This window comes from Physeter macrocephalus, chromosome 4 (assembly GCF_002837175.3).
Source record: "Physeter macrocephalus isolate SW-GA chromosome 4, ASM283717v5, whole genome shotgun sequence".
Classification (NCBI taxonomy): domain Eukaryota; kingdom Metazoa; phylum Chordata; class Mammalia; order Artiodactyla; family Physeteridae; genus Physeter; species Physeter macrocephalus.
In genome coordinates this window covers 72420868-72435228 of record NC_041217.1, presented here as the reverse complement: position 1 = coordinate 72435228, position 14361 = coordinate 72420868, and the positions used below count along the sequence as shown (strand labels likewise).

The following is a 14361-nucleotide window of genomic DNA, read 5'->3' as shown; positions in this document are numbered from 1 at the left end:
CTGCGCTGGGTCTTAGTCGCGGCATGCGGGATCTTTAGTTGTGGCATGTGGGATCTTTAGTCGGCAGCATATGGGGACTTTAGTTGCGGCGTGTGGGATTGTTAGTTGCAGCATGTGAATTCAGTTGCGGCATGTGGGGTCTAGTTCCCAGACCAGGGACTGAACCCGGGCCCCCTGTATTGGGAACATGGAGTCTTAGCCACTGGACCACCAGGGGAGTCCCTGCAACTAATTTTTATATCTGATTTTGTCTCCTGCAACTTTACTGAATTCATTTATCAGTTTTAAAAGTTTTTTAGTGGAGTCTTTAGAGTTTTCTATATATAATATTATGTCACCTGCAAATAGAGACAGTTTTACTTCTTTTTCAACTGGATGCCTTTTATTTATTTTTTCTTGCCTAACTGCTCTGGGTAGGACTTGCAGTATTATGTTGAATAGAGCTGGTAGTAGTGGGCATCGTTGTATTCTTCTTGATCTTAAAAGAAAAGCTTTCAAACTTCCACCTGTTGGCTTGTCATATATGGCCTTGATTATGTTGAGGTACATTCCTTTACCCACTTTGCTGAGAGTTTTTATTATAAATGATGTTGAATCCCATTCTCTTCTGGAGAGTTTAATCTGTTTGCCTTTAAATTAATTATTGATAAGGAGGGAGTTATCTCTGTCATTGTGTAATTTGTTTTCAATATGCCCTATAGCTTTTTGTCCCTCATTGCCTGAATTCCTGTTTTCTATAGTATTTAATTTTTTGGAGTGAAATGTTTAAATTCCTTCTTAATTTCCTTCTGTACACATCTGTAGCTATTGCATTTGTGGTTATCATGAGGCTTATACTGAACATCCTGAAGTTATAACACTATAATTTTATTTATAGCAGCTTAACTTCAATTAACATATAAAAACTCTGCTCCTTTACAGCTCTCTTTCTACTCCTTTCAGTATGACAAAATTACATCTTTATAACTGTGTGCACAAAAAAATAAACTAATAATTCCTTTAAATGCATTAGTCTCCTAAATTATGTAGAAAACAAAAACTACAGTTACAAACCACTGTAACAACAATTCTAGCTTTTATAATTGCCCATGTATTTACTTTTATTAAGATTTTTTATTTATCCATATGGCATGGAAGTACTGTCTAGTGTCCTTTCATTTCAACTTGCAGGAGACCTTTGAGCATTTTTGCAGGGTAGGTCTAGTACTCAAGAATTCCCTCCTTTTTTATTTGGGAATGTTTTGATTTCTTCCTCACTTTTGAAGAACAGTTTTGCCACATACAGCAATCCTTTTAGCATGTTGCATACACTGGCAGTGCCCACTGTCTTCTGGCCTCCAAAATTTTTGTTAAGGAATCTGCAAACTTTCTTATTGAGGATCTACTGTATGTGATGATTTGCTTGTCTCGTGCTGCTTCCAAGATTTGTTCTTTGTCTTTTGAAAGTCTGATGATAACATGTCTTGGTATGTGTCTCTTTGAGTTCATCTTACTTGGAGTTTGGGAAGCTTCCTGTATATTTATATTCACATCTTTCATGAAATTTGGGAAATTTTCAACCATTATTTCTTTAAATATTCTCTCTGCCTCTTAGTATCTGTCTTCTCCGTCTGGAACATCCACAATGCATAAGGTTGTTCTGCTTGATGGTGTCCCACGGGTCACTTAGGGCTCTCTTTTCTTCAATCTTTTTCTTATTCCTCAGGCTTGATAATTTACATTGTCCTCATCTTCAAGTTCACTGTTTCTTTCTTCTGCCTGCTCAAACCTGCCTTTGAATCCATCTAGTGAGTTTTTCATTTCAATTACTGTACTTTTCAGCTCCAAAATTCCTTTTTGGTTTCTTTTTAGGCTTTCTATCTCTTTACTGATATTTCCATTTTGTTCCAACATCATTTTCATGACTTTCTCATGAAAGAAAGTTTTTTTCAAGACAATTTCCTTTAGTTCTTTGAGCATGATTAGGGCAGCTGTTTAAAAGTCTTTGTCTAATGTATCTGCCATTAAGTCCATTTTAGGTTCAGATTCTACTGAATTATTTTTTTGCTTTGAATGGACAATACTTTCTTGTGTCTTTGTATTCCTTGTGATTTTTTTGTTGAACACTGGACATTTGAGTCGAATAATGTGGTAACTCTGGAAATTAAAGATTCTCCATCCAGTTTGCTGTTTTTTGTTATTATTTTTCTTTTTTTGATTGCTGTAGGCTGTCTCTGTGCCAAGGATCAGCCTCAGGTGTAAACTTAGTGTCTTATCCAATCCTTTCATTGGATGTGGGCAGTCACTGTCTATTTCCTCTCATATATGCAGTTGTTTTTTAACATCTTAGTCTTTAATTTCTGTCCCAAAAGGGTAAGCAAAAAATGAAGGTGGCGAAAAGAGGGCACCCTTAAAATCTCCCGGGAGTCGCTTTAGCTGGAGGGAGAGGGATTGCAACAATGGTGGAGGTACACAGTGGCTGCCTGCTTCTTTGCACCTCTGTGATCAGAAGAAGCAATCAGAGCATAGGTACCTAATATTTGGAGAACAGGGTCCTTTTTATCCACCCTAGCATCTGCAAGCTGTATGCAAGATATTTCAGGAACACTTGCACAGCTGCCTGCCATGTGGCTGTGGGTAGGGATGAGTAGCTGCTACTGTGCTAACACGTCAAATTGACTGAAATGATCCACAACTGACCATCTAAAACTTCCCCTGGACGTTACAAGCCTTCAACAGACCCCAGAGTTCCAAAAGAGTTTTATCAAACAGATTCCGCTAGTGCAATTGTCTAAAGGGAGACAGATTCCTTGTGCTTCCTACTCTATCATCTTCTCAGAATCCTCTCCTAACATGTTATCTTTTCTAAACTATTTTTTAGATGCATTTTTTCATTCTCAATTAGATTCTAATCTATTACTTTTATTTCTCATTGTGACAAATCCAGTGAGGATGTGATAAATATGCTAAATGCATGGATGTGAGAAGAACCACGTAACATAGTGCTTGGCACATAGTAAGCAGTCAATAAATATTAGGTATTATCTCACACACACACACACACACAAAATATAACATTCTTCTGGGAGTGAGTAGTTACGATGAAGTGTGAAGAAATAGTATGAGCTTACTCTCTACCTGGAGGATCTGGTATAATAGGGAATTGCCTGAGCTGCTTTGTGTTAGCTGACTAAAATTGTGGAAAGATCAATCTCTGGATGTCCTCAAAGCTCTCTGCTCTGTTGGAGTCTTGTCTTCACCTTCCCCTGCTTTCTTACCATTTCTGCATTTCACAATTTGGGTCACAGCTGTGGTTGATGAATCGGGCCTCATTTCCCATGCGGTAACTGTCAATCACCATCCCACTATCCAGGTTCAGACAATAGTGATCACTGTGATTATGATACTGCTCAATCATCCTATTCCTAAAGAGGAGAGAAATGATTGAAAGCCAATTAATGATTAAGTTGAAAGTAAATTTCAAATATTTCATTTTTCCATACTAATCTGGTAACTTTGCCATTTTACTGGAGTATCATTTACCACTGTACCTGAACTCCTGTTCGCTGACAACCTCCCCTAGGTATTCAATGATGAACTGCCCAGCTTTTAGGGGTTCTTTGGTTCTGATTCCCCAACCTTTTTCCTCAGCTCGAAATCGTTCTAGACATTGCACCCACTCATGCCTCTGTATCCTCTGGTTACAGCACTGCTCACCACAGGGGCAAGTGTTGGGGGAACACTCAGCAAAGATCATTCTAGAAAGAAAAGGAATAATTGTATGTCAATTAACACTATATATAACCTTCATGAACCCATTTTTTACATAGGAATTTTAAAAATGAATGCATAAAATTAATTTTTATTTTAATAAGGTTAGACTGGTTAACAAAGTTAACAAGGTAATAATGTCTAAGTTCAAAAATAATACTGAAAATTTCCAAGTCAAGTTGCAAACACTGATGTTTCTTATAAATTAATGAGTTAATTGTCCACTCAGCATCCTGGGTAAACACTATCATCTTTAGTTCTGGGCTAAGAATGTATGAACTGTAACCCATAGAGGAATTAATAATTTGATGATTACACTGCACTATTGTTCTGAAGTAGCTCACAGCCATTTACAGATTTTTTTAAAAATTGTGGTAAAATACACATAAAATTTACTATAACATTTATCATCAGAACCATTTTATTTTTTAATAAATTTATTTATTTATTTTTGGTCGTGTTGGGTCTTCGTTGCTGCGCGCAGGCTTTCTCTAGTTGTGGCGAGCAGGGGCTACTTTTCATTGCGGTGTGCAGGCTTCTCATTGCATTGGCTTCTCTTTGTTGCGGAGCATGGGCTCTAGGCACGCGGGATTCAGCAGTTGTAGCATGCGGGCTCAGTAGTTGTGGCTCACGGGCTCTAGAGCACAGGCTCAGTAGTTGTGGTGCATGTGGGATCTTCCTGGACCAGGGCTTGAAACCGTGTCCCCTGCATTGGCAGGAGGATTTTTTTTCTAATTAAAAAAAAAATTTATTTATTTATTTATCTTTGGCCGCATTGGGTCTTTGTTGCTGTGAGTGGGTTTTCTCTAGTTGCAGAGAGCAGGGGCTACTCTTCGTTGAGGTGCGTGGGCTTCTCTTGTTGCGGAGCATGGGCTCTAGGTGCGTGGGCTTCAGTAGTTGTGGCACATGGGCTCAGGAGTTGTGGCTTGTGGGCTTAGCTGTTCCGTGGCATGTGGGATCTTCCCAGACCAGGGCTTGAACCTGTGTATCCTGCATTGGCAGGCAGATTCTTAACCATTGTGCCACCAGGGAAGCCCACAGTTTACAATTTAAAGTACTTTCAGAGTTGTTTGATTTATTCTTCAAAAAGATATTATCCTGGGCTTCCCTGGTGGCACAGTGGTTAACTGTGGGCTGTTTGCCCTTTAGATAAAGATAATATTTTTTAAATAAATTTATTTGTTTTATTTTTATTTATTTTGGCTGCATTGGGTCTTTGTTGCCCACAGTGTCAAATCACATAAATGAGCAGTAAGCAGAAAAAGTATCCACTGGACTATTCTTTAATTTAAGACCATCAGGGAGTTCCCTAGTGGCTCAGTGGTTAAGAATCCGCCTGCCAATGCAGGGGACACGGGTTCATGCCCTGGTCCAGGAAGATCCCACATGCTGCGGAGCAGCTAAGCCCGTGTGCCACAACTACTGAGCCTGTGCTCTAGAGCCTGCGAGCCACAACAACTGAGCCGGCATGCCACAACTACTGAAGCCCGCGCGCTTATAGCCCATGCTCCACAACAAGAGAAGCCACCACAATAAGAAGCCCGTGCATAGCAATGAAGAGTAGCCCCCCTCGCCACAACTAGAAAAAGCCCACGTGTGGCAATGAGGACCCAACACAGCCATAAATAAACAAATAAATAAAAGAAGAATAAAAATATATTTTAAAAAATTTAAGACAATCAGCTTAACTTGTAAAGACACTGCCTTACTGTCAAATTCACCACAGTTTTTCTTTGTTTTGCTGATTTCTTTGCTGCATGGATATTGACGAACACCCCACCTAGAACTGTCCTCCTATTTTGGGCTTTGTTGATCTTTTATGATAATGGACTTCGCACCTTTACAATAACAATTCCTGTCTTTTTTTTTTTTTTTAAACAGGAATCCTTTTCTCCTCTCTACTTTCCATGGTATATTTATTGCTCCTCTTTTCTTCAGAAGGCTTATTCATTTTCATGGCTTTTAAAAATAATTAATTAATTTAGTTTTTGCTGCGTTGGGTCTTTGCTGCTGCTCTTCGTTGCGGTGCTCGGGCTTCTCATTGTGGTGGCTTCTTTTGTTGTGGAGCATGGGCTCTAGGTGCGTGAGCTTCAGTAATTGTGGCACATGGGCTCTAGAACGTAGGGTCAGTAGTTGTGGTGCACAGGCTTGGTTGCTCTGGGCTCTAGAGCGTAGGCTCAGTAGTTGTGGTGCACGGGCCTAGTTGCTCCACAGCATGTGGGATCTTCCTGGACCATGGCTTGAACCCGTGTCCTCTGCATTGGCAGGTGATTCTTAACCACTGCACCACCAGGGAAGTCCTATTCTGTTTGTTTTGATAAATGACCAAGATAAGCCCTTTAGCTGTATAAAAAGTAAAACATGTTTCTATTCATTGTCTGGAAAACAAAACTATAAAGTTACCAAAATCTGAAAGTAGATGCTGCAAACCAAGATGGGAAGACTCTGATTTAGCAATGTAAATTGCCATTACCTGTAGTCATAATGCCCTTGAAAAATTAGAGAATTTTTCCCCCCTCTAAATATAGATCATCTGATTGCTCTTTCTCTCACATGGTAAGATTTAAGGTTAAACAATCATTGAGAAATGTACTAATGTGATTGACTTCACTAGCTATGGAGGTCCGACCATTCCTGTAAATGGAAATGTGTTTTCACTTAAATGAAATGAATGTTCCTACTATGAATCATGCTAGGTAGGAAGGAGTAAGCCTTGGAGGCAGGGGAGAGGATCATTCAATCCCGACTTTTTAGGACCAAGAATTTGAGGAACAGGGTTCTTCTAGAGCAAAAGGTGAAGGCTCCTAGAGATTCTCATTGGTGGGCAAGTGGAAGTGAACTGCTCTCAACAAAGTAGCATAGATAGACTCTAATAGGGAGTTAGACAGGGGCCCTGATGTTCAGTTTAGGGCCTGTGAACTCCGAAAGTAATCACCACTGGTGGCATAAGTCTCACCAGGTAATATACATTTATCTTCTCCTAAGTATTCAGTTTTGTTACACACCATGTCTGTCCTTTTGGAGAGCTGAAGGAGTGGGCTCTGTATGTGCTATGAGCAAATGGGTACAGCATTAAAAAATAGCTTGAAATGAATGACAAGACTCTGTTCCAGGGAAAGAGGAATGTTCTGGAGCAGCAATGGGTTTGATATGGATGGTGTACAGAAACAAATATCCACCAAGGAAGATCTGTAGTGTTTATAAACAGTGTTGGTGACTAGAAATTGTTTGGAAGAAAGGAGAACAAGTGTTTAAAGTAATTGTAAAACCCCATTATTTGTTTTAAAAATAGTCCTGGGACTTCCCTGGTGGTACAGTGGTTAAGAATCCACCTGCCAATGTGGGGGACATGGGGGTTCGATTCCCTGGTCTGGGAAGATCCCACATGTCGCGGAGCAACTAAGCCCATGCACCACAATTACTGAGCCTGCACTCTAGAGCCCTCGAGCCACAACTACTGAGTCCACATGCCACAACTACTGAAGCCCGCGTGCCTAGAGCCCGTGTTTCGCAACAAGAGAAGCCACCGCAACGAGAAGCACGTGCACCGCGATGCAGGCCCGGCTTGATGTAACTAGAGAAAATCTGCACTCAGCAACGAAGACCCAATGCAACCAAAAATAAATAAATAAATAAAAATTTAAAAAATATAGTCCTGAATCAAGTGTTCCCTCGGCTACTTACAAGTAAGTACAGTTCTACATATGAGTCTTGCATGGATGTGAAAGTGGATCCTGCCAATCCTTTAACTCCCCCACCCCCTTAAATATTTACAGAACTTTGAATACAAAGACAGGTAAGACAAAGCCACCCTACATTTTAGATAGCTCCATTTAACTGAATCTTTATGAGGGTTACTTTTAAATATATAAGGAAGCACCCACCGAATAACATATTTTAATTTTTCTTAGTTATTTATACATTTATCACATTCATTAGATACATGATGATGTAGTGCTCATATTCTCATGACACAAAGTTGGCAGTACTGTGTCTGAGTGTTTATTTCTTATTTAGGGGTAAGTTTTGGTTTTTTTGGGAACAATGACAACATAATGGGAAGGATAAATGTGATACCCATACTAAATGATATAAGGCAACCAATGTTATTATGTAAAGGTAAATGTTCAAATTTCAATTTTTAAGAGATTAAAAGACTATCAATACGTATACAATAAGCAGTGTGGTACAGTGGAAAGAACATGACTTTTGAATCAAACACATGTGGGTTCAAATTCTGTCTCTGTCACTTGTCTTATGTAATGTGGAGCAATTTACCATCCAAAATCTAGGTTTCTTCATCTGTACAATGTAAAACTATCACCTACCTCCTTGGACTATTGTGAGAAAGAGAGAAAATAAGCAATGAGGCAGTTATATTATAGTAATTTCATAGACAATAAAATATCATACAAACAAGCACAGAAAGAGATGCACATTTAAACAACTTTAAGGACATACGATACTCCAAAATACTAAAGCACTAGAAATAAAGTTAGATGTTAATAACTAAAGGCGGTGGAACTATGGGGAAATAAATATATTTATATATTGGTGGTGATACCAAAAATTAACTCAATATTTCATGACAGCTATTGGATAGTATACAGTAAAAATTATATATATGTCCTTATAGTTTGTACAGGTATTTCTTCTTTTGAGAATACACTCTAAGGGTTAAAAAAGAAAGGAATCTACACAAAGAGTTTCATAGTAGTGCCATTTTAAATAGCAAAACATTAAAAATAACTTGAATAACGAACAACAGAAGAAGGGCAAACTGTAACATACTAACCTAAAAAGGATGAGCTTGTGGATCACAATGATACATAAAAGTGCATATATAAAATAGCTGTGAGTGAAAAAAATCAGCTATCTATAACACCAAGCTATTACTACTATGTACAACTGTATGTATGTACAATGACAAGATGTGAATTTACAGTGATGTACCTAAGGGGAATTCCCCAACTGGCACGCTAAAGCAGAAATGCTGATTCCCTCAGCCCGCAGGACAGCTGACTAGAGATGGAGACTGGGAAAGCAGCTGTCTTTTTCTAGGAAAGCTATCTAGAACAAGGAGCATTGATGGGAAGTTCATTAATTCTTTTTTTGCTATAAATATGCTTATGTTACTAAAAACCAACAAATTCTATCTCTACTCCTTTGTATCAATTAGACATTTCCATTTTGAAATCTCAATGTCATTTAAAACTCAGTGGTCCCAAATCAAAATCATAATTTTTATCTCCAAACCAGTTAGATTCCACCTTTCTATCTCTGACAATAGCATAACCATCTCTCATTAGCATCACTGACTCAATCATCATGTGTATATCTGCTATATGCTAATGGCTTATCAACTTAGTTTCCCCCCGCCGAAATATATCATGGCCTCTTTCTTCTCTTTCACTGCCATCATCCTACTTTTACTCCCTCATTATGGCTACCATATACTGAGATCTAGGAAGGTTTCTACAACTGTGCTTAATGAATTATAAACATTGTTTCATATAATCCTCATAAACCCCTCCATAAAGATGGTATTATTTTTATTAGAGGGGTTAAAGAACTTTCCTCAGGTCTCTTAAGTAGTAAGAGGATTTAAACCTGAGGACATAAGACTCTAGATCACACTGTTTTCTGTTACTCTATTTAGCCATGTTATGGGCTGAATGTGTCCCCTCAAAATTCATAGTTGAAGCTCTAGCCTCCAGGGAGACAGTATTTGGAAGTAGGGTCTTTGGGAGTCAAATAGGTTTATATTAGGTCAGAAGGGTGAGAACCTCCTAATGGGATTGGTGCTCTTCTAAGAAGAGGAAGAGAAAGAGAAATCTCTCTCTCTCTCTTTCTCTCTACCATGAGCATGCACTGAGGAAAGGCCATATGAGCACACAGGGAGAAGGCAGCTGTCTATAAGCTAGGAAGTGGGTCCTCATCAGACACTGAATCTGCTGGCAATTTGCCCTTGGACTTCGCAGCTTCCAGAACTGTGAGAAATAAGTTTCTGTTGTTTAAGTCTATGACATTTTGTTATAGAAGCCCAAGCAGACTGAGACAGCCCAACAATTAGGTTTTATATACTTTCTTTGTGCAATTTCTTGAGGGGAAATCAAAGAGCCTATTTAACCTTTCCCTCTAAATGAAGTGACTTTTTTTTTTTTGGCCACGCCACATGGCTTGTGGGATCTTAGTTCTCCAACCAGGGATTGAACCTGGGCCCTCGGCAGTGAAAGCACAGAGTCCTAACCATTGGACCGCCAGGGAATTCCCCTAAATGAAATATCTTACAGATCTTAAAGCCTGTGCTTACAGAATCAGTTTAGTACAGTACCTATTGAGGCAGTCATCCACACAGCCCTTTTTGGTGTCATCATCCGGTTTCTTACAGTTACAAGTGGTAGCCTCATAACCAGAAAGGGGTTTGACATCAACGTAGACATCTTGAGAGAAGACAGCAAAGAATAGTTTGTGAATATATAGGATAATTTTTTAAGTGCCAGGCTAAGAACACTGATTGTATGGAGGCAGAAAAAATAGCTCCCACGTTACTCACTTGAACGGATTTTTTTATATAGTGGGACATCTGGTTTCTTGTATAGCTAGAAGAAAAAACAGAAAAATCTTGATATAGCGTTCAACTTCAAATGCCAGAAAACAGTATCAATCACTAAAAATAGAGGAAATTATCCACGTACTCTGCTCGTATGGAAACATTTACAAGACTTTCTGGGTTGGATAATTTGAGGTAAACTTGGTGTGATCACTTTTTTACCCTGAAATAAAAGGTGACTTACTAGATCAGGGTTTAAGAGAGAACTAGATTCAACAGAAGCAATACTAAGTAGTTTAAAGAAAATGCATTTTTTGTTAGATGTTTCTTCAGCAAGTTATTAGACAGACGTAAATGAAAATCACACTGCAGATCAAAGTTTTTCATTTGGATAAATTAAGATTGTATCTGCCGCTATGAAAAGAATGGAAAACTTGCACAGGGCTTGTTTAGATGGGCTGCGTAGGTATATGAAATGAAAAAGATGAGAACCCTGGCTTTTTCAGGGTGAGTGTTGTAGGGAAACACATTTCACGTTTTAATTAAATCAATTAATTTAGTGAACAAAGGGGAGATGGCAGGCAGGATAATGGTACTCTCATACTGCAATAAAGAATGCATTAGGAAGAAAATGTATTAGGTCAGTCGGTCAGTGTTTTGCCATAGAAGACAGTATCCCCACTAAAAAGGCAACTTGGTTTAAGCTAGAGTGTACTAATCTATAAGAATAATCCCACCATCATTTTTCAGTCGGTATAGATTCAAAACACTATCTCCTTCATTGTTATGAACTCTCTGAGACAAATATCTAACATACTGATCCTCTTAGAATTCAAGAGAGGCCACCAGAGAAGAGAATGTAGACGGGAATGTTCATTGCTTTTGGCTTTCCAAAGTCAAACTTTGGTGGAATTCTGGCAAAACTCAGGAGCCTATTTACCTCATTTGCATGACTATTTCCCAATGGTTGTTCTCAATACGGATTCTGGGGGCTTTAGCTTAATATAAAAATAACTGGGGGAAACATTTCAATTAGGTAAGCAAGAGAGAAAAACAGCACCTTCCCATTTTTAGTTCCCAATATATTTAAATATCTTTTAAAAGTACAAGAGTGTTAAATATTTTCCCTGTTTCCTTTGGTAGAAGACTCTCTTTTACATGTGAAAAATAAATTCCAAACTGATGGGAAGGAGCCAACAAAAATAAAGCCTGAAATTTCTTAGCGCTGCTGGCAGTACATCTAAATTCCCTTGAGACCTGCATCAAACAGGATTCTTACAGAACAGAATCTTTGCCACCAAAATAAAAGTCCAGAATAATAACAGAAGGTTTCCTAAGGAAGCAGGAACTTAATGCTATTTTGAAGTATGAGTAAAGGCAAAGAGGTCACATTAAATATGGATGCAAATTCATTTTTCTTAGTCTCTAACCTTCACAGGGACACTTCTCTATACTTCCTAAGATGAGAGCATAACAAGGAGGCAGAGAAAAAGACTTGCACCCCCATTTCCCCCGTTTACCACTTATGAATGAAACATGGTTAAGATACGCTCATACCTGATTATGTTTCCACTGCCAAAGGATGTCATAGGGAAGCTGAAAATCAATTCTCTTTTGCCTTAGATATTTTCCTGAAACAAAAAAATACTATCAATTTCAATATCTAATTTATACAATGGGTCAAACAGCCACAAGATTTAATATGCACTGACTAAAAAAATAAAGATTTAATTTTTAATTTTATGAATTTTCCATCACTAATTTTTAAGTTTAGCTACTCTTTTCCACTGTGCACCATTTGGTATAAGCTAAAGATGTTTTAATAGTAGCTTATATAAAACAACTAGCATAGCAAATTTACTACCAAAAATAGGTCATTATGAAGCAAACTAAATACTAAGAATTGTTCAATCGTTAAAATTATTAACCAGAGCATCTGTCATCTACTCTCCTTCATTATGTACATAATCTTAGGTTGACTATAAAAAGAAGTATAAGAGTTTTCTAAAATAGGCAACCCTGAATTTAAATAACTCAAGAGTATTTACATGCAAATTTATGATCTGTTAACATATTTTCCTACCTATTGAAATACTACTACTTTTTTTTTTTTTTTTTTTGCGGTACGCGGGCCTCTCACTGTTGTGGCCTCTCTCATTGTGGAGCACAGGCTCCGGACGTGCAGGTTCAGCGGCTATGGCTCACGGGCCTAGCCGCTCCGCAGCATGTGGGATTCTCCCGGACTGGGGCACGAACCTGTGTTCCCTGTATCGGCAGGCGGACTCTCAACCACTGCGCCACCAGGGAAGCCCACTACTACTTTTTAAAGCCAATTTTAGAGCCTTTTTCTACCTTAAAGAGGTCCTTTCAATTTCTTTACTCTGTATCTTTCTGTTCGTGAAGGACTATAATGCTCAACTCATTTCTTGCAGGACTTAGACTTTTCCTTGTTATCTGGATTTTTGCCCTATCATGGTCTCCAGACCAGCAGTTCTCAAAGTGTGCTCTGCTTACCCCAAGGGATCCGAGAGGTCAAAACTATTTTAATAACACTCTATAAGATATTATATTTGTTGTGCTGACATTTGTACTAATGGAGTAAAAGAATGGTGGGTAAAACTGCAGTTTTAGTATGAATCAAGGCAAGTGGCACAAAACTGTACTAGAATGTAACTAGTAGAAATGAACTATGCCAGCATCATCTAAGAATGCTCTTGATAAAGTAGTAAAAATATTAAATCTTGACCCACAAACCAAAATCTTTATTCTGCATGACACAATGGAAGTATGCAAAAAGCACTTCTGCTGCACACTGAGGTATGATGGTTATCTTAAGGGAATGCACTTGTGCAAATATTTGAATAGTGAGCTGAACTAGTTGCTTTTTTCATGGAACACCGTTTTTACTTAAATGAACTGACAGACAATGGTTATTCTAACCTAGGAACTGAAAGTCAAGTGAACTTGTTACTTCAAGAAACCCAATTGAAAATATGTTTCCAATGACAAAATTTAAGTTTGAGTGAACACTGGAATTTTGGAAAACTTGTGTCCATTAACTACCATGCGATTCTCAGTTTTTTAATACTTAAGTTTTTCTCATGAAGTAAGTGGCAATTAACAAATGTGAATTGTTTTGGATACATATAGGAAATGGAAGAGCAATATAATGCAGTGAATTAATATTTTTCAATGACCAATGCAGGAAGTGATAAAATCATACATGGGTAAAAAATCCATTTAGATTGCAAGAGAGACCAATGGATTTTAATACTCCATTGATTTCATACTCCAACACTGCAGTGTTAACGAACTATTACATTTATTAATTTATTTTGCTGCAGTATCAAAGAATATCTACAATTATCTGAAATTATTAAAATCTTCCTCTTTTACAACTTTTTACCTATGTGAGGTCAGATTTCTTCATGTATTTAAACCAGAATAACATCACAACAGATAGAAGGCAAAAATAGATGCAGCTGTCCTATATTTAAGCCAGACATTAAGAAGATTCACAAAAATGTAAAATAAAGTCACATTTCTCATTAAAAAAATTTGGGGGGAAAGTTATTACCACATCCAGACTAAAATGAAAGCATAATAAAGTTGCCCTCAAAAAAAAAAAAAGGGGGCTGTGTTATTTTTCATAAAAATGTGATTTGTTACATGCAATGAGTTTATTCATTTGACAAATCTGATGATACAGCAGCATGGATTACAGGTATATCTAAGGGGAAATAACTTATGGAGGTAGGGTAATATAACAAGTTTCTGTCTGGGGTTACATCTGGTAGAAGACTGGAGTCCACTTGTTGATAGGGAACCAAAGCTGAATGAATAAACTACAAAGTCTGTAATGAAAAAGTGTAAACAACTTAAAGGTTTATCAACAAGGAAGTAAACTTTGGTACATTTAAATAATGAATATGCAGCTATTAAAACGAAATGAGGTATATACTTACTCATATGAAAACATATTCTCCAAGTTGCAGAATAATATTATAGCAAGGGCTGATTTTTTTTTTTTTTTTTCGGTACGCGGGCCTCTCACTGTT

At 37.8% G+C, this 14361-nt stretch overlaps 1 protein-coding gene across 1 annotated transcript in view; it reads right to left on the bottom strand.

Annotated features, from left to right (window-relative positions):
• Positions 1 to 14361, bottom strand: part of ASH1L (ASH1 like histone lysine methyltransferase) — a 237333-nt gene that overhangs the window by 32018 nt on the left and 190954 nt on the right. The window contains exons 12-13 of the mRNA XM_024116023.3: positions 3531 to 3737; positions 3258 to 3404 (exon numbers count right to left, since the gene is read on the bottom strand). Of these exons, the coding sequence (XP_023971791.1) occupies positions 3258 to 3404; positions 3531 to 3737 (354 nt within the window). The remainder of the gene's footprint in view (positions 1 to 3257; positions 3405 to 3530; positions 3738 to 14361) is intronic.